At 41.2% G+C, this 14963-nt stretch overlaps 1 protein-coding gene across 1 annotated transcript; it reads right to left on the reverse strand.

Moving 5' to 3' along the window:
• Positions 1-155: 155 nt before the first annotated feature.
• On the reverse strand, positions 156-9833 carry LOC113171894. The gene is made up of 2 exons (XM_026374632.2): positions 8082-9833; positions 156-1832 (listed from the first exon to the last, which is right to left on the reverse strand). Exons 1-2 carry the CDS (start codon positions 9753-9755, stop codon positions 156-158), a joined length of 3351 nt encoding a protein of 1116 aa, XP_026230417.1. The 5' UTR covers positions 9756-9833.
• Positions 9834-14963: the final 5130 nt, after the last annotated feature.

The raw sequence follows: 14963 nt of genomic DNA on the forward strand, positions 1-14963 counted from the left end.
ACAGCTCCAACTCAATGAATTCAACAAGAATCAAGAAATGATGAGATAATAAAGACGTTCTGACAATTCTTGTTTGATTTGACTGATTTCTGTGAAGTAATGTCACAAAAACATGAAGAAGAAATAAAATTAAACATTAAATACATTACTTCTGTCTATTTCAGTTTACTGAACTCTGCAGTGTCTCCAAAAGAAAGAAGCCGAACTCCAGCATAGAGAGGCTGAGTGAATGTGGTCTGGACTCTGTGGAGGAGAGTCATGGTTTCAGAGACGCTGTAGAAGGACAGAACACCTGCTCTGTGATCCAGGAAAACTCCTATTCTGGAGGACGGAGGACCTGAGACTGGAGTTTGGATATTGTTGTACTTAAATAGGTAACTGCTGTTGTTACATATTAATGACCAAGATTTATCATTGAATCCAAAACAACTTTCAGTCCAGTTCCCTGTTCTCCTGATATTCTTGTATGCGACTGCTACAGCAACTCCTCTCCCGCTCCACTCCACCTCCCAGTAACAACGTCCAGTCAGACTCTCTCTACTCAGGACCTGACAACATTCAGTGAATCTGTCTGTGTGACTAGAATAAGACTGTTGTTCACTCATTAATGTAACTTTTCTGTTTCCCTCAGATAATAATAGGTTTCTGTTTGCTGTGTTTGGATCCAGTGTGATTTCTTGTGAGTATTTTAAGAATCCAGCTCTGGTCTTTGGTTCTGGATTTGACAGTAAAACATCCACTTCAGTCTCTGTCTGTGAGATATTTGTCCATGTCTCCCTCAGAACGTCCTGTAGTTTGTCTCTGAGCTCTGACACAGCTGCTGTCACATCCTCAAAGTATCTCAGAGGACGGATATTGATGCTGGATGAGTGTGTAGATTGACTGAGTGCTGACACTGAGGGGTAGTTGTGTAGAAACTGGTTGTGATCCTCTGTGTGTGAGAGCTGCTCCAGCTCAGCGTCTTTCCTCTTCAGCTCAGTGATCTCCTGCTCCAGCTTCTCCTGAAGCTCTTTGACTCGACTCACTTCAGTTTCCTGCTTGGATCTGATCTGCTGCTTCACATCAGACCTTCTTTTGTCAATGAGACCAATCAGCTGAGTGAAGATCTTCTCACTGTGCTCCACTGTTTGACCAGCAGAGTGATTGATAGCCTCCACCTCCTGTTGAAGCAGCTTCACCTCTTTCTCTCTGTCCTGGATTCTCTGCTGGAGTTTTTGTCGACTCCCCTCCAGCTCTCTCTGCCTCTCAGTCCTTTCTGCTGCAGCTGAGACTGTGTCGTGACCTTGATGTTGATCCACAGAGCAGAGATAACAGATACACTGCTGATCAGTACGACAGAACATCTTCATCACCTCATCGTGACGAGAGCAGATGTTCTCCTGGAGCTTCTTGGAGGGCTCCACCAGTTTGTGTTTGTCAAATGAAGGTGATTCATAATGAGGCTGAAGGTGTTTCTCACAGTATGAAACCCGACATTGACGACAGGACTTGAGAGCTTTCAGTTTTCTCCCAGTGCAGACATCACAGGCCACATCTTCAGGTCCAGCATAGCAGTGATCAGCAGGAGCAGCTTGGAGTCCAGTCTTCTTCAGCTCCTCCACTAAAACTGCTAACATGGTGTTTTTAACCAGCACAGGTCTCGGTGTGAAGGTCTGTCTACACTGAGGGCAGCTGTAGAGTTTCTTACCATCCTCTTCATCCCAGTGGGTTTTAATACAGTTCATACAGTAACTGTGTCCACAGGGAATAGTCACAGGATCCTTCAGTAGATCCAGACAGATGGAACAAGAAATTGTTTCCTGGTCTAGCTGAAGTCCTTTTTGCGCCATTGTCTGCTAATGACTGTATACGTGTGACTTTCTCACAGAAACTAGTTTTAACTCTGGTATAAACAGCGTTTACTTCCAGAGAATTGGTTCTCTTAGATAACGCTAGTTACACCCATCTCCAAACAAGGGAGGGAACAAGCAAATATAACAGTGGTTATACTGGTATAGCAGGATGTGGTGCATGCTGCATTTGAAAGCAGGACTGATATAATTCAGTCATAACATGTGTCATCAGTGTGTCCGACTCACCATGTACCACCATGTCAAGACATTTCTGACATGATCAGTGTTAGAAAAATATTATATATACACATCCCTTTGCCCTTCAGAGATAGTGCACCAGATTTATATGTCAGCAAGTTGAATAGGATGTTACAGCATGGAATTCACTTTGAGACGAGAACCAACTGTAGTGTCACACTGACATTCGTTACTTCCACAGAAAAATCCTTTCCTTCCCATAATAAAAAGGAGTTTTATGTGTTAGATGCTTCGAGTGTGCCTCTGTCAGCTGCTGTGCTGAGGAGTACATGCTCCTTTGCACAAGAAAACATAAACCACTGCCTCATTGAATCTCATCTGTGGTCCTGAGAAGTTCCCTCTCTAACAAAGCATCTCTCCTAAATGACCTTATGTTGATAAGATTTTGATAATGATTTTATCAGTCTTACTGAATCTTTCAACACGTCAAAGGTCCCACTCATAACCAGGGCCACACCCTTGACTTGATATTCACTTTAAGTTTGACTCTAAATTCCATTGACTTAAAGGACTCCATCTCTGATAATAAATGTGTCGTATTTGATACTTGTCTTCATCCAATCACTGTACCTCAGAAATCCACAGTTAACCGCCGTCTGTTTAACAGCCAGTCAGCAGCAAAATTCACTAGCACCTTTTCAATGTTGCAGCAGGGTATTTCTTGCACAGCACATGTTGATTATATCGTCCGCCTTTTCGATAATATTTGTGCCTCTGCGCTAGAGGCTGCTGCTCCCTTAAAGACTGCAAATGTGTCCCGTGAATACACCAACAAACAGCCTTGGATAGATGTCAGCATTTGTAGCTGTAAAACTGAGTGTAGGAAAGCTGAGCGGAGATGGAAGGAAACTGGACTTCAAGTTCATTATGAAGCGATAAAAAAACCTGGTCTAGATCCCTCATCCCCTGAAAACTACAGACCAATCTCCAAACTACCCTTCATTTCAAAGATTTTAGAAAAGTACGTGTCTAAACACTTATTTCTAGCTGCAGACAACTATAACATTGCAATCTGGTTTTCGCAAACACCACAGTACAGAGACCGTCCTACTGAAGGTAACTAATGACATTCTATTGGCCTCTGACGCTGGTATGTGCTCTATTCTTGTCTTCCTTGATCTTGGTGCTGCTTTTGATACATACTTATGAGCATGCACGAAGCCTGAGATCCTCGGGTAGAAATCTTCTGTATGTCCCTGATGTCAGAATGACAACTACAGGTGACAGACCCTTTTCAGTTAGACCCCCAAACTCTGGAACAACTTACCCGAGGAAATAAGATCAGCTGACTCAGTAACATCTTTTAAATCCCTCCCTAAAAAATACCTCTACTGGCGAGCCTTTTGCGATCGTCTGTAAATTAAAATATCTGTCCTTGGGAAGACTCTCCTTTAGATTACAATGTCTTTACGCTGGAACTGGTCTTCCCAAGAACTGATGCGGTATTTGTTGTGAGTTGTGTTTGTATTATTGTTTTGTTTGTATAACTGTTTCCTGCTCCCCAACCGGTCGAGGCAGATGGTCGTTTAACTTGAGCCTGGTTCTGCTGGAGGTTTCTTCCTCTTGGGGAGATTTTCCTCTCCACTGTTTGCCTAGTGCTTGCTCAAGTTGATCTTGTTGGGCTACATGTGTTTTTGTCTCTCTTGTGAAGCACTTTGTAACATATGTTTAGAAAAGTGCTCTTTAAATACATTTATTATTATTATTATTATTAGCTGAACTTGATCTGTCAATCTATGTAGTCAAATTAAAGGTAAACCCTTGTACGTAACCAAACATGAATTAAATACAAAGAGCACAGATGATCACATCTGTTTCACCCTTTGATCTTTTAATATCAACTAGATGACATAGTCAAGTAAGATTCACAAAAATGTGATCAGTAAGTTCATCATGAGAAATTCAGTTAGACAGTTACGTTCAACACCTAGTAAGGATTTTACAAACATATTCTCCAGGAGTATTTCATTCATTCTGTGCCCTCGACCCAGACGGTGTTCCTTGTAACAATGGTCGTTCAGTCAGAGTCCATTTTTAGACAATATTGTACCTAGCTAAATAACACTGTTACAGTTCAGACCTCCGACCAGCAGGGGCAGTGTCTTGTTTCTTGTTTCCTGGTTTTGTGGTTCTCCTTTCCAGGGGCGTGTCTCAGCTGGTCCAAGTAGTAAAGGTGTGTTGTTGTTAGCAGGTGTTTCGTCTTCTGTCTTTACTGTCTCTGTATTTTAGTTAGTCCTCTTTCAGTTTGTCTTTGTCTAGTGTGTCACCTGTCAGTCTCGTTCGATGTCTTGTTCCCTCCACTGACCTTTTCCCCGACCTCTAGCTCTCGTTTGCTCCATGGTTAATGAGTGTTGTTATTGATAATAGTCAGTTCTTTTGTCTTTCCAGTCAGATCATTAGTTAGTTCAGTCAGCTTGTAGCAGCTGTTAGTTCCTGCTTTGTTCACTCTTAAACTGTTTCCTGTTAAAAACAGTGAAGAACTGGCAGCACAGTCTCCATTATTTTACTGTAAAATGAACAGTGATTTAAAGTGGAAGAAAAACATCAGATCTCTCTCCTCTAATTCTCTGTTAGTAAATGATTTGATAACTGACCATCAAATAGACTTATTCTGTCTTACTGAAACCTGGCTGCAGCAGGATGAATATGTCTCTCTGAATGAGTCGACCCCCCCAAGTCATATTAATTATCATGTTCCTAGAAGCACAGGTCGGGGTGGAGGAGTAGCAGCAATCTTCCACTCAAGATTTTTAATCAATTCCAGACCTAAACATAGTTTGAATTCATTTGAGAGCCTCACTCTTAGCCTCTGTGATCCAAACTGGAAAAATCAAAAATGAGTCCTGTTTGTTGTTGTGTACCGTCCTCCTGTCCCTTATCTGATCAGTCCAGTGACTCTTATTCTCCTGTTTTACAGGAACAAACACAAAGAAATACTCAGAATATCACCTGAGCTCATGTCTCCATTATTCTGTTGAGTTTCCCTCCATCCTGGCAGATCTAACTGCTTCACTAGATGCTTCAAACTAATTAGTTAATTAATTAAATACATTACTTCTGTTTATTTCAGTTTACAGAACTCTGCAGTAACTCCATCTGAGTAAAAAAGCCAAAGTCCAGCATAGAGAGGCTGAGTGAATGTGGTCTGGACTCTGTGGAGGAGAGTCATGGTTTCAGAGACGCTGTAGAAGGACAGAACACCTGCTCTGTGATCCAGGTAAACTCCTATTCTGGAGGACGGAGGACCTGAGACAAGATAACTAAAACACTTTTTATTTACAGGTTCAAATTTCTGTGACTTGTCACAGGGCTGGGTATTGACATAGCCAGAGATTATGCTGAGACAGAATAGGATAAAAATAATCTTTATTTACAAAATGTACAAGTGCTAGTCGCAGTGTGATTGGATCCAGTAATAGTAACAGTCCAGAGAGGAAACAGGGTTAGAGAGAGTTCTGGGTTCGCTGAAGTAATGTTTAAGCAAGGAGGAGTAATCACAGAGAATGTTGGAATAACAGCTGGACAAGCAAACTCCACAAAGACGGTCGGAGATTAGGGCAGGATGAAGCAGTGAACCTGAGGAACAGTGAAGACGGGATGGCCGATGCTCCAGAAGCGGATGTCGTGGGCGAGAAGGTGAGTGTGACATCACTACCAATATGGCAGACATGGCAGCGAGCACATGGAGCTGAGGAATTCAGGTGAGGCTTTTTAAAACAGAGTATGCAGAAGCACCACAAATATGAGTCTGAATACAATAAAGTCTTGAGACAAGAATCCGTAATCCAGATTATACAGTAGTAGTACTACTGTAAGTAGTTCAGGGAGAAAACAAACCAAAAAATATGTTTGGCTAATATCAGGCTCTCAAACAGGTCCAGTACTGTGAGGGGGGAGCAGAGTACGAGGAAGGCCACAGGATCCACAGAACAGGAGGGCAAACAAAATCTCAGTTCTGGAGGAACAGGTGGGGGCAGGGTCTGATCAGGGAACAAAGGCAGTCCAAAAGATAACGCTAGATAGTGGTCTTCTCAGGTCAATGTGAGACTGTTTGAAATACAAGGGGCCCCCAACCTTCTTAAAAGGGAGGGAGAAACACAGGTGCTGCCAATCAGAGCCAGCAGATAATTAGGCAGGAAGGAAAGCAAATGGAGTGAGGGACAGACAGGACGGAGGAGCTGGAACCGTGACATGAAAATAAATAGAAAAAATATGAATTCATTTTACTTTGACAAAATTAGTCACAAGGTTTGAATCAAGTCTGTTTTCAAACTTTATAACCCAGTACTGTCTGAACCAACATAGTGACTCATTCTGAAGAAGAAATGTTAAGAAAGTAAATATAAGAACCAGAACAGAAAGTGTCCACAGAGTTCAAATACTAAACAGTCCTATGATGCAGTGTTGAAGAAGACGATCCAGCACTGTAAAAAACTACTGTGGTTACATTCTCATGTTAGTGGAAGCCAGGAAAAACAGCTGACACATGTTGAAGCTTTGATTAAAACTAAATCCATCAGAAATACAGCAGTGGGACCAGAGTTACAAACAGGAAACAAACCCAGATAAAAACTAGAATGAATTCAAGATTCAAGTTTAAAAAACTTAATCCCAGAAGGAAATTGTTTTGTCTTGTTACAGTTGTTCTCAACACAGAAAGAAAGAAAAGAAACTACAAAGATCCACATCAACACAAACACAGAATAACATCAATACAAAGAACTCAGTATGTACATAGAATAAGATGGATGAAAATAGGTCAATAATTCTAGTTCAGGGTGGAATGACAACAGATATATGATAGATATAGATATTGTCAGGTTCCCTTACGCAGTGGGGAGGAACATGAGGATTAAATATGATTAAACATTAAATACTTCACTTTTGTCTATTTCAGTTTACTGAACTCTGCAGAGTCACTGGATTCAGATCCAGACAGGTACAACAAGACGTTGTTTCCTGGTCTAGCTGAACTCCTTTCAGCGCCATTTTCTGCCAGTGACTGTATAAGTGTGACTTTCTCACAGAAACAAGTTTTAACTGATCTAAACACTGTTTTCCAGCAGAGAACTGGTTTTCTTAGGTAACGTTGTGTTACACCCATGTTCAAACAACTGAGTGAACAAGGAAATACAACAGAGTGGTTATACCGGTGTAGCAGGATGTGGTGTGTGCTGCAACTGAAAGCAGGACTGAGATAATTCAGTCTATGAAGAAGAAAGACTAAAAAAACTATTGTATAATCATTAAAATAAAAAAAAAAGAAAAAAAAAAGGGACTAATGCAGAGATGGATAGATACTGATCTAACTGAGACTATGTACCAGCAGGTCGCTGATGAGGATGAAGCCTTAAAGATGACGACTACACTGAAACCTGCATTGAAGTGAATACTTGATGATGTGTATTATGAAAACCTAACAGAGTGTAATATGCTGACAACAATGTAGAAGTAGATTGACTTCATTCATAGAGTTGGTTTAATGAAGACTCTCAGTTATGGGAACAAAAGATAAACAGCATCTTTACTTCTTGTCATCACAGTATTTACTGTTTTATTAGATCTGTCAAATTTACTCAATTTCAATTACACAATGTTCAGAACAACATCCCTTTGATAAAGAACCATCAATTTCTAGGTTGGATTTCTAAGAAATCTGTTGTGATTTCTGTTCATATGCAGTGGAAGAAAAACATCAGCAGACAAATCCATTCAAAGAAATATTCAACAAACGTTATGAGCAGAGAGAAGTTATTGTCATGTGGAGTAATGTCAGTTTGAGGAAAGAAAAGTTGTCATGAGCAGTGATATCCTTCATGACTAAACACAGGAAACAGCTCCAACTCAATGAATTCAACAAGAATCAAGAAATGATGAGATAATAAAGACGTTCTGACAATTCTTCTTTGATTTGACTGATTTCTGTGAAGTAATGTCACAAAAACAAGAGGAAGGAATAAGATTAAACATTAAATACATTACTTCTGTCTATTTCAGTTTACTGAACTCTGCAGTGTCTCCATAAGAGACATCAAGGCAAAGTCCAGCATAGAGAGGCTGAGTGAATGTGGTCTGGACTCTGTGGAGGAGAGTCATGGTTTCAGAGACGCTGTAGAAGGACAGAACACCTGCTCTGTGATCCAGGTAAACTCCTATTCTGGAGGACAGAGGACCTGAGACTGGAGTTATGATATTGTTGTACCTAAATAGGTAACTGCTTTTACATATTAATGACCAAGATTTATCATTGTATCCAAATCCACATTCCTCCAAGCTCCCTGTTCTCCTGATATTCTTGTATGCGACTGCAACATAAACTCCTCTCCCGCTCCACTTCACCTCCCAGTAACAACGTCCAGTCAGACTCTCTCTACTCAGGACCTGCCAACAAATTCCAGTGAATCTGTCTGTGTGACTAGAATAAGACTGTTGTTCAGTCATTAATGTAATTTTTCTGTTTCCCTCAGATAAAAACTGTTTTGTGTGTGCTGTGTTTGGATCCAGTGTGATTTCTTGTGAGTATTTTAAGAATCCAGCTCTGGTCTTTGGTCCTGGATTTGACAGTAAAACATCCACTTCAGTCACTGTCTGTGAGATATTTGTCCATGTCTCCCTCAGAATGTCCTGTAGTTTGTCTCTGAGCTCTGACACAGCTGCTGTCACATCCTCAAAGTATCTCAGAGGACGGATATTGATGCTGGATGAGTGTGTAGATTGACTGAGTGCTGACACTGAGGGGTAGTTGTGTAGAAACTGGGTGTGATCCTCTGTGTGTGAGAGCTGCTCCAGCTCAGCGTCTTTCCTCTTCAGCTCAGTGATCTCCTGCTGCAGCTTCTCCTGAAGCTCTTTGACTCGACTCACTTCAGTTTCCTGCTGGGATCTGATCTGCTGCTTCACATCAGACCTTCTTTTGTCAATGAGACCAATCAGCTGAGTGAAGATCTTCTCACTGTGCTCCACTGTTTGACCAGCAGAGTGATTGATAGCCTCCACCTCCTGTTGAAGCAGCTTCACCTCTTTCTCTCTGTCCTGGATTCTCTGCTGGAGTTGTTGTCGACTCCCCTCCAGCTCTCTCTGCCTCTCAGTCCTTTCTGCTGCAGCTGAGACTGTGTCGTGACCTTGATGTTGATCCACAGAGCAGAGATAACAGATGCACTGCTGATCAGTACGACAGAACATCTTCATCACCTCATCGTGACGAGAGCAGATGTTCTCCTGGAGCTTCTTGGAGGGCTCCACCAGTTTGTGTTTCTTTAATGGAGCTGCATCATAATGAGGTTGGAGATGTCTCTTACAAAATGAGGCCAGACAAACCTGACAGGACTTGAGAGCTTTCAGTTTTCTCCCAGTGCAGACATCACAGGCCACATCTTCAGGTCCAGCATAGCAGTGATCAGCAGGAGCAGCTTGGAGTCCAGTCTTCTTCAGCTCCTCCACTAAAACTGCTAACATGGTGTTTTTAACCAGCACAGGTCTCGGTGTGAAGGTCTGTCTACACTGAGGGCAGCTGTAGAGTTTCTTACCATCCTCTTCATCCCAGAAACTGTTAATACAGTTCATACAGTAACTGTGTCCACAGGGAATAGCCACAGGATCCTTCAGCAGATCCAGACAGATGGAACAAGAAATTGTTTCCTGGTCTAGCTGAAGTCCTTTTTGCGCCATTGTCTGCTAATGACTGTATACGTGTGACTTTCTCACAGAAACTAGTTTTAACTCTGGTATAAACAGCGTTTACTTGCAGAGAATTGGTTCTCTTAGATAACGCTAGTTACACCCATCTCCAAACAAGGGAGGGAACAAGCAAATATAACAGTGGTTATACTGGTATAGCAGGATGTGGTGCATGCTGCATTTGAAAGCAGGACTGATATAATTCAGTCATAACATGTGTCATCAGTGTGTCCGACTCACCATGTACCACCATGTCAAGACATTTCTGACATGATCAGTGTTAGAAAAATATTATATATACACATCCCTTTGCCCTTCAGAGATAGTGCACCAGATTTATATGTCAGCAAGTTGAATAGGATGTTACAGCATGGAATTCACTTTGAGACGAGAACCAACTGTAGTGTCACACTGACATTCGTTACTTCCACAGAAAAATCCTTTCCTGCCCATAATAAAAAGGAGTTTTATGTGTTAGATGCTTCGAGTGTGCCTCTGTCAGCTGCTGTGCTGAGGAGTACATGCTCCTTTGCACAAGAAAACATAAACCACTGCCTCATTGAATCTCATCTGTGGTCCTGAGAAGTTCCCTCTCTAACAAAGCATCTCTCCTAAATGACCTTATGTTGATAAGATTTTGATAATGATTTTATCAGTCTTACTGAATCTTTCAACACGTCAAAGGTCCCACTCATAACCAGGGCCACACCCTTGACTTGATATTCACTTTAAGTTTGACTCTAAATTCCATTGACTTAAAGGACTCCATCTCTGATAATAAATGTGTCGTATTTGATACTTGTCTTCATCCAATCACTGTACCTCAGAAATCCACAGTTAACCGCCGTCTGTTTAACAGCCAGTCAGCAGCAAAATTCACTAGCACCTTTTCAATGTTGCAGCAGGGTATTTCTTGCACAGCACATGTTGATTATATCGTCCGCATTTTCGATAATATTTGTGCCTCTGCGCTAGAGGCTGCTGCTCCCTTAAAGACTGCAAATGTGTCCCGTGAATACACCAACAAACAGCCTTGGATAGATGTCAACATTTGTAGCTGTAAAACTGAGTGTAGGAAAGCTGAGCGGAGATGGAAGGAAACTGGACTTCAAGTTCATTATGAAGCGATAAAAAAACCTGGTCTAGATCCCTCATCCCCTGAAAACTACAGACCAATCTCCAAACTACCCTTCATTTCAAAGATTTTAGAAAAGTACGTGTCTAAACACTTATTTCTAGCTGCAGACAACTATAACATCTTTGACGAATTGCAATCTGGTTTTCGCAAACACCACAGTACAGAGACCGTCCTACTGAAGGTAACTAATGACATTCTATTGGCCTCTGACGCTGGTATGTGCTCTATTCTTGTCTTCCTTGATCTTGGTGCTGCTTTTGATACATACTTATGAGCATGCACGAAGCCTGAGATCCTCGGGTAGAAATCTTCTGTATGTCCCTGATGTCAGAATGACAACTACAGGTGACAGACCCTTTTCAGTTAGACCCCCAAACTCTGGAACAACTTACCCGAGGAAATAAGATCAGCTGACTCAGTAACATCTTTTAAATCCCTCCCTAAAAAATACCTCTACTGGCGAGCCTTTTGCGATCGTCTGTAAATTAAAATATCTGTCCTTGGGAAGACTCTCCTTTAGATTACAATGTCTTTACGCTGGAACTGGTCTTCCCAAGAACTGATGCGGTATTTGTTGTGAGTTGTGTTTGTATTATTGTTTTGTTTGTATAACTGTTTCCTGCTCCCCAACCGGTCGAGGCAGATGGTCGTTTAACTTGAGCCTGGTTCTGCTGGAGTTTTCTTCCTCTTGGGGAGATTTTCCTCTCCACTGTTTGCCTAGTGCTTGCTCAAGTTGATCTTGTTGGGCTACATGTGTTTTTGTCTCTCTTGTGAAGCACTTTGTAACATATGTTTAGAAAAGTGCTCTTTAAATACATTTATTATTATTATTATTATTAGCTGAACTTGATCTGTCAATCTATGTAGTCAAATTAAAGGTAAACCCTTGTACGTAACCAAACATGAATTAAATACAAAGAGCACAGATGATCACATCTGTTTCACCCTTTGATCTTTTAATATCAACTAGATGACATAGTCAAGTAAGATTCACAAAAATGTGATCAGTAAGTTCATCATGAGAAATTCAGTTAGACAGTTACGTTCAACACCTAGTAAGGATTTTACAAACATATTCTCCAGGAGTATTTCATTCATTCTGTGCCCTCGACCCAGACGGTGTTCCTTGTAACAATGGTCGTTCAGTCAGAGTCCATTTTTAGACAATATTGTACCTAGCTAAATAACACTGTTACAGTTCAGACCTCCGACCAGCAGGGGCAGTGTCTTGTTTCTTGTTTCCTGGTTTTGTGGTTCTCCTTTCCAGGGGCGTGTCTCAGCTGGTCCAAGTAGTAAAGGTGTGTTGTTGTTAGCAGGTGTTTCGTCTTCTGTCTTTACTGTCTCTGTATTTTAGTTAGTCCTCTTTCAGTTTGTCTTTGTCTAGTGTGTCACCTGTCAGTCTCGTTCGATGTCTTGTTCCCTCCACTGACCTTTTCCCCGACCTCTAGCTCTCGTTTGCTCCATGGTTAATGAGTGTTGTTATTGATAATAGTCAGTTCTTTTGTCTTTCCAGTCAGATCATTAGTTAGTTCAGTCAGCTTGTAGCAGCTGTTAGTTCCTGCTTTGTTCACTCTTAAACTGTTTCCTGTTAAAAACAGTGAAGAACTGGCAGCACAGTCTCCATTATTTTACTGTAAAATGAACAGTGATTTAAAGTGGAAGAAAAACATCAGATCTCTCTCCTCTAATTCTCTGTTAGTAAATGATTTGATAACTGACCATCAAATAGACTTATTCTGTCTTACTGAAACCTGGCTGCAGCAGGATGAATAAGTCTCTCTGAATGAGTCGACCCCCCCTAGTCATGTTAATTATCATGTTCCTAGAAGCACAGGTCGGGGTGGAGGAGCAGCAGCAATCTTCCACTCAAGATTTTTAATCAATTCCAGACCTAAACATAGTTTGAATTCATTTGAGAGCCTCACTCTTAGCCTCTGTGATCCAAACTGGAAAAATGAGTCCTGTTTGTTGTTGTGTACCGTCCTCCTGTCCCTTATCTGATCAGTCCAGTGACTCTTATTCTCCTGTTTTACAGGAACAAACACAAAGAAATACTCAGAATATCACCTGAGCTCATGTCTCCATTATTCTGTTGAGTTTCCCTCCATCCTGGCAGATCTAACTGCTTCACTAGTTGCTTCAAACTAATTAGTTAATTAATTAAATACATTACTTCTGTTTATTTCAGTTTACAGAACTCTGCAGTAACTCCATCTGAGTAAAAAAGCCAAAGTCCAGCATAGAGAGGCTGAGTGAATGTGGTCTGGACTCTGTGGAGGAGAGTCATGGTTTCAGAGACGCTGTAGAAGGACAGAACACCTGCTCTGTGATCCAGGTAAACTCCTATTCTGGAGGACGGAGGACCTGAGACAAGATAACTAAAACACTTTTTATTTACAGGTTCAAATTTCTGTGACTTGTCACAGGGCTGGGTATTGACATAGCCAGAGATTATGCTGAGACAGAATAGGATAAAAATAATCTTTATTTACAAAATGTACAAGTGCTAGTCGCAGTGTGATTGGATCCAGTAATAGTAACAGTCCAGAGAGGAAACAGGGTTAGAGAGAGTTCTGGGTTCGCTGAAGTAATGTTTAAGCAAGGAGGAGTAATCACAGAGAATGTTGGAATAACAGCTGGACAAGCAAACTCCACAAAGACGGTCGGAGATTAGGGCAGGATGAAGCAGTGAACCTGAGGAACAGTGAAGACGGGATGGCCGATGCTCCAGAAGCGGATGTCGTGGGCGAGAAGGTGAGTGTGACATCACTACCAATATGGCAGACATGGCAGCGAGCACATGGAGCTGAGGAATTCAGGTGAGGCTTTTTAAAACAGAGTATGCAGAAGCACCACAAATATGAGTCTGAATACAATAAAGTCTTGAGACAAGAATCCGTAATCCAGATTATACAGTAGTAGTACTACTGTAAGTAGTTCAGGGAGAAAACAAACCAAAAAATATGTTTGGCTAATATCAGGCTCTCAAACAGGTCCAGTACTGTGAGGGGGGAGCAGAGTACGAGGAAGGCCACAGGATCCACAGAACAGGAGGGCAAACAAAGTCTCAGTTCTGGAGGAACAGGTGGGGGCAGGGTCAGATCAGGGAACAAAGGCAGCCCAAAAGATAACGCTAGATAGTGGTCTTCTCAGGTCAATGTGAGACTGTTTGAAATACAAGGGGCCCCCAACCTTCTTAAAAGGGAGGGAGAAACACAGGTGCTGCCAATCAGAGCCAGCAGATAATTAGGCAGGAAGGAAATCAAATGGAGTGAGGGACAGACAGGACGGAGGAGCTGGAACCGTGACATGAAAATAAATAGAAAAAATATGAATTCATTTTACTTTGACAAAATTAGTCACAAGGTTTGAATCAAGTCTGTTTTCAAACTTTATAACCCAGTACTGTCTGAACCAACATAGTGACTCATTCTGAAGAAGAAATGTTAAGAAAGTAAATATAAGAACTAGAACAGAAAGTGTCCACAGAGTTCAAATACTAAACAGTCCTATGATGCAGTGTTGAAGAAGACGATCCAGCACTGTAAAAAACTACTGTGGTTACATTCTCATGTTAGTGGAAGCCAGGAAAAACAGCTGACACATGTTGAAGCTTTGATTAAAACTAAATCCATCAGAAATACAGCAGTGGGACCAAAGACACAAACAGGAAACAAACCCAGATAAAAACTAGAATGAATTCAAGATTCAAGTTTAAAAAATTTTATTAATCCCAGAAGGAAATTGTTTTGTCTTGTTACAGTTGTTCTCAACACAGAAAGAAAGAAAAGAAACTACAAAGATCCACATCAACACAAACACAGAATAACATCAATACAAAGAACTCGGTATGTACATAGAATAAGATGGATGAAAATAGGTCAATAATTCTAGTTCAGGGTGGAATGACAACAGATATATGATAGATATAGATATTGTCAAGTTCCCTTACGCAGTGGGGAGGAACATGAGGATTAAATATGATTAAACATTAAATACTTCACTTTTGTCTATTTCAGTTTACTGAACTCTGCAGAGTCACTGGATTCAGATCCAGACAG

This window comes from Anabas testudineus, chromosome 17 (genome assembly GCF_900324465.2).
Source record: "Anabas testudineus chromosome 17, fAnaTes1.2, whole genome shotgun sequence".
NCBI lineage: Eukaryota > Metazoa > Chordata > Actinopteri > Anabantiformes > Anabantidae > Anabas > Anabas testudineus.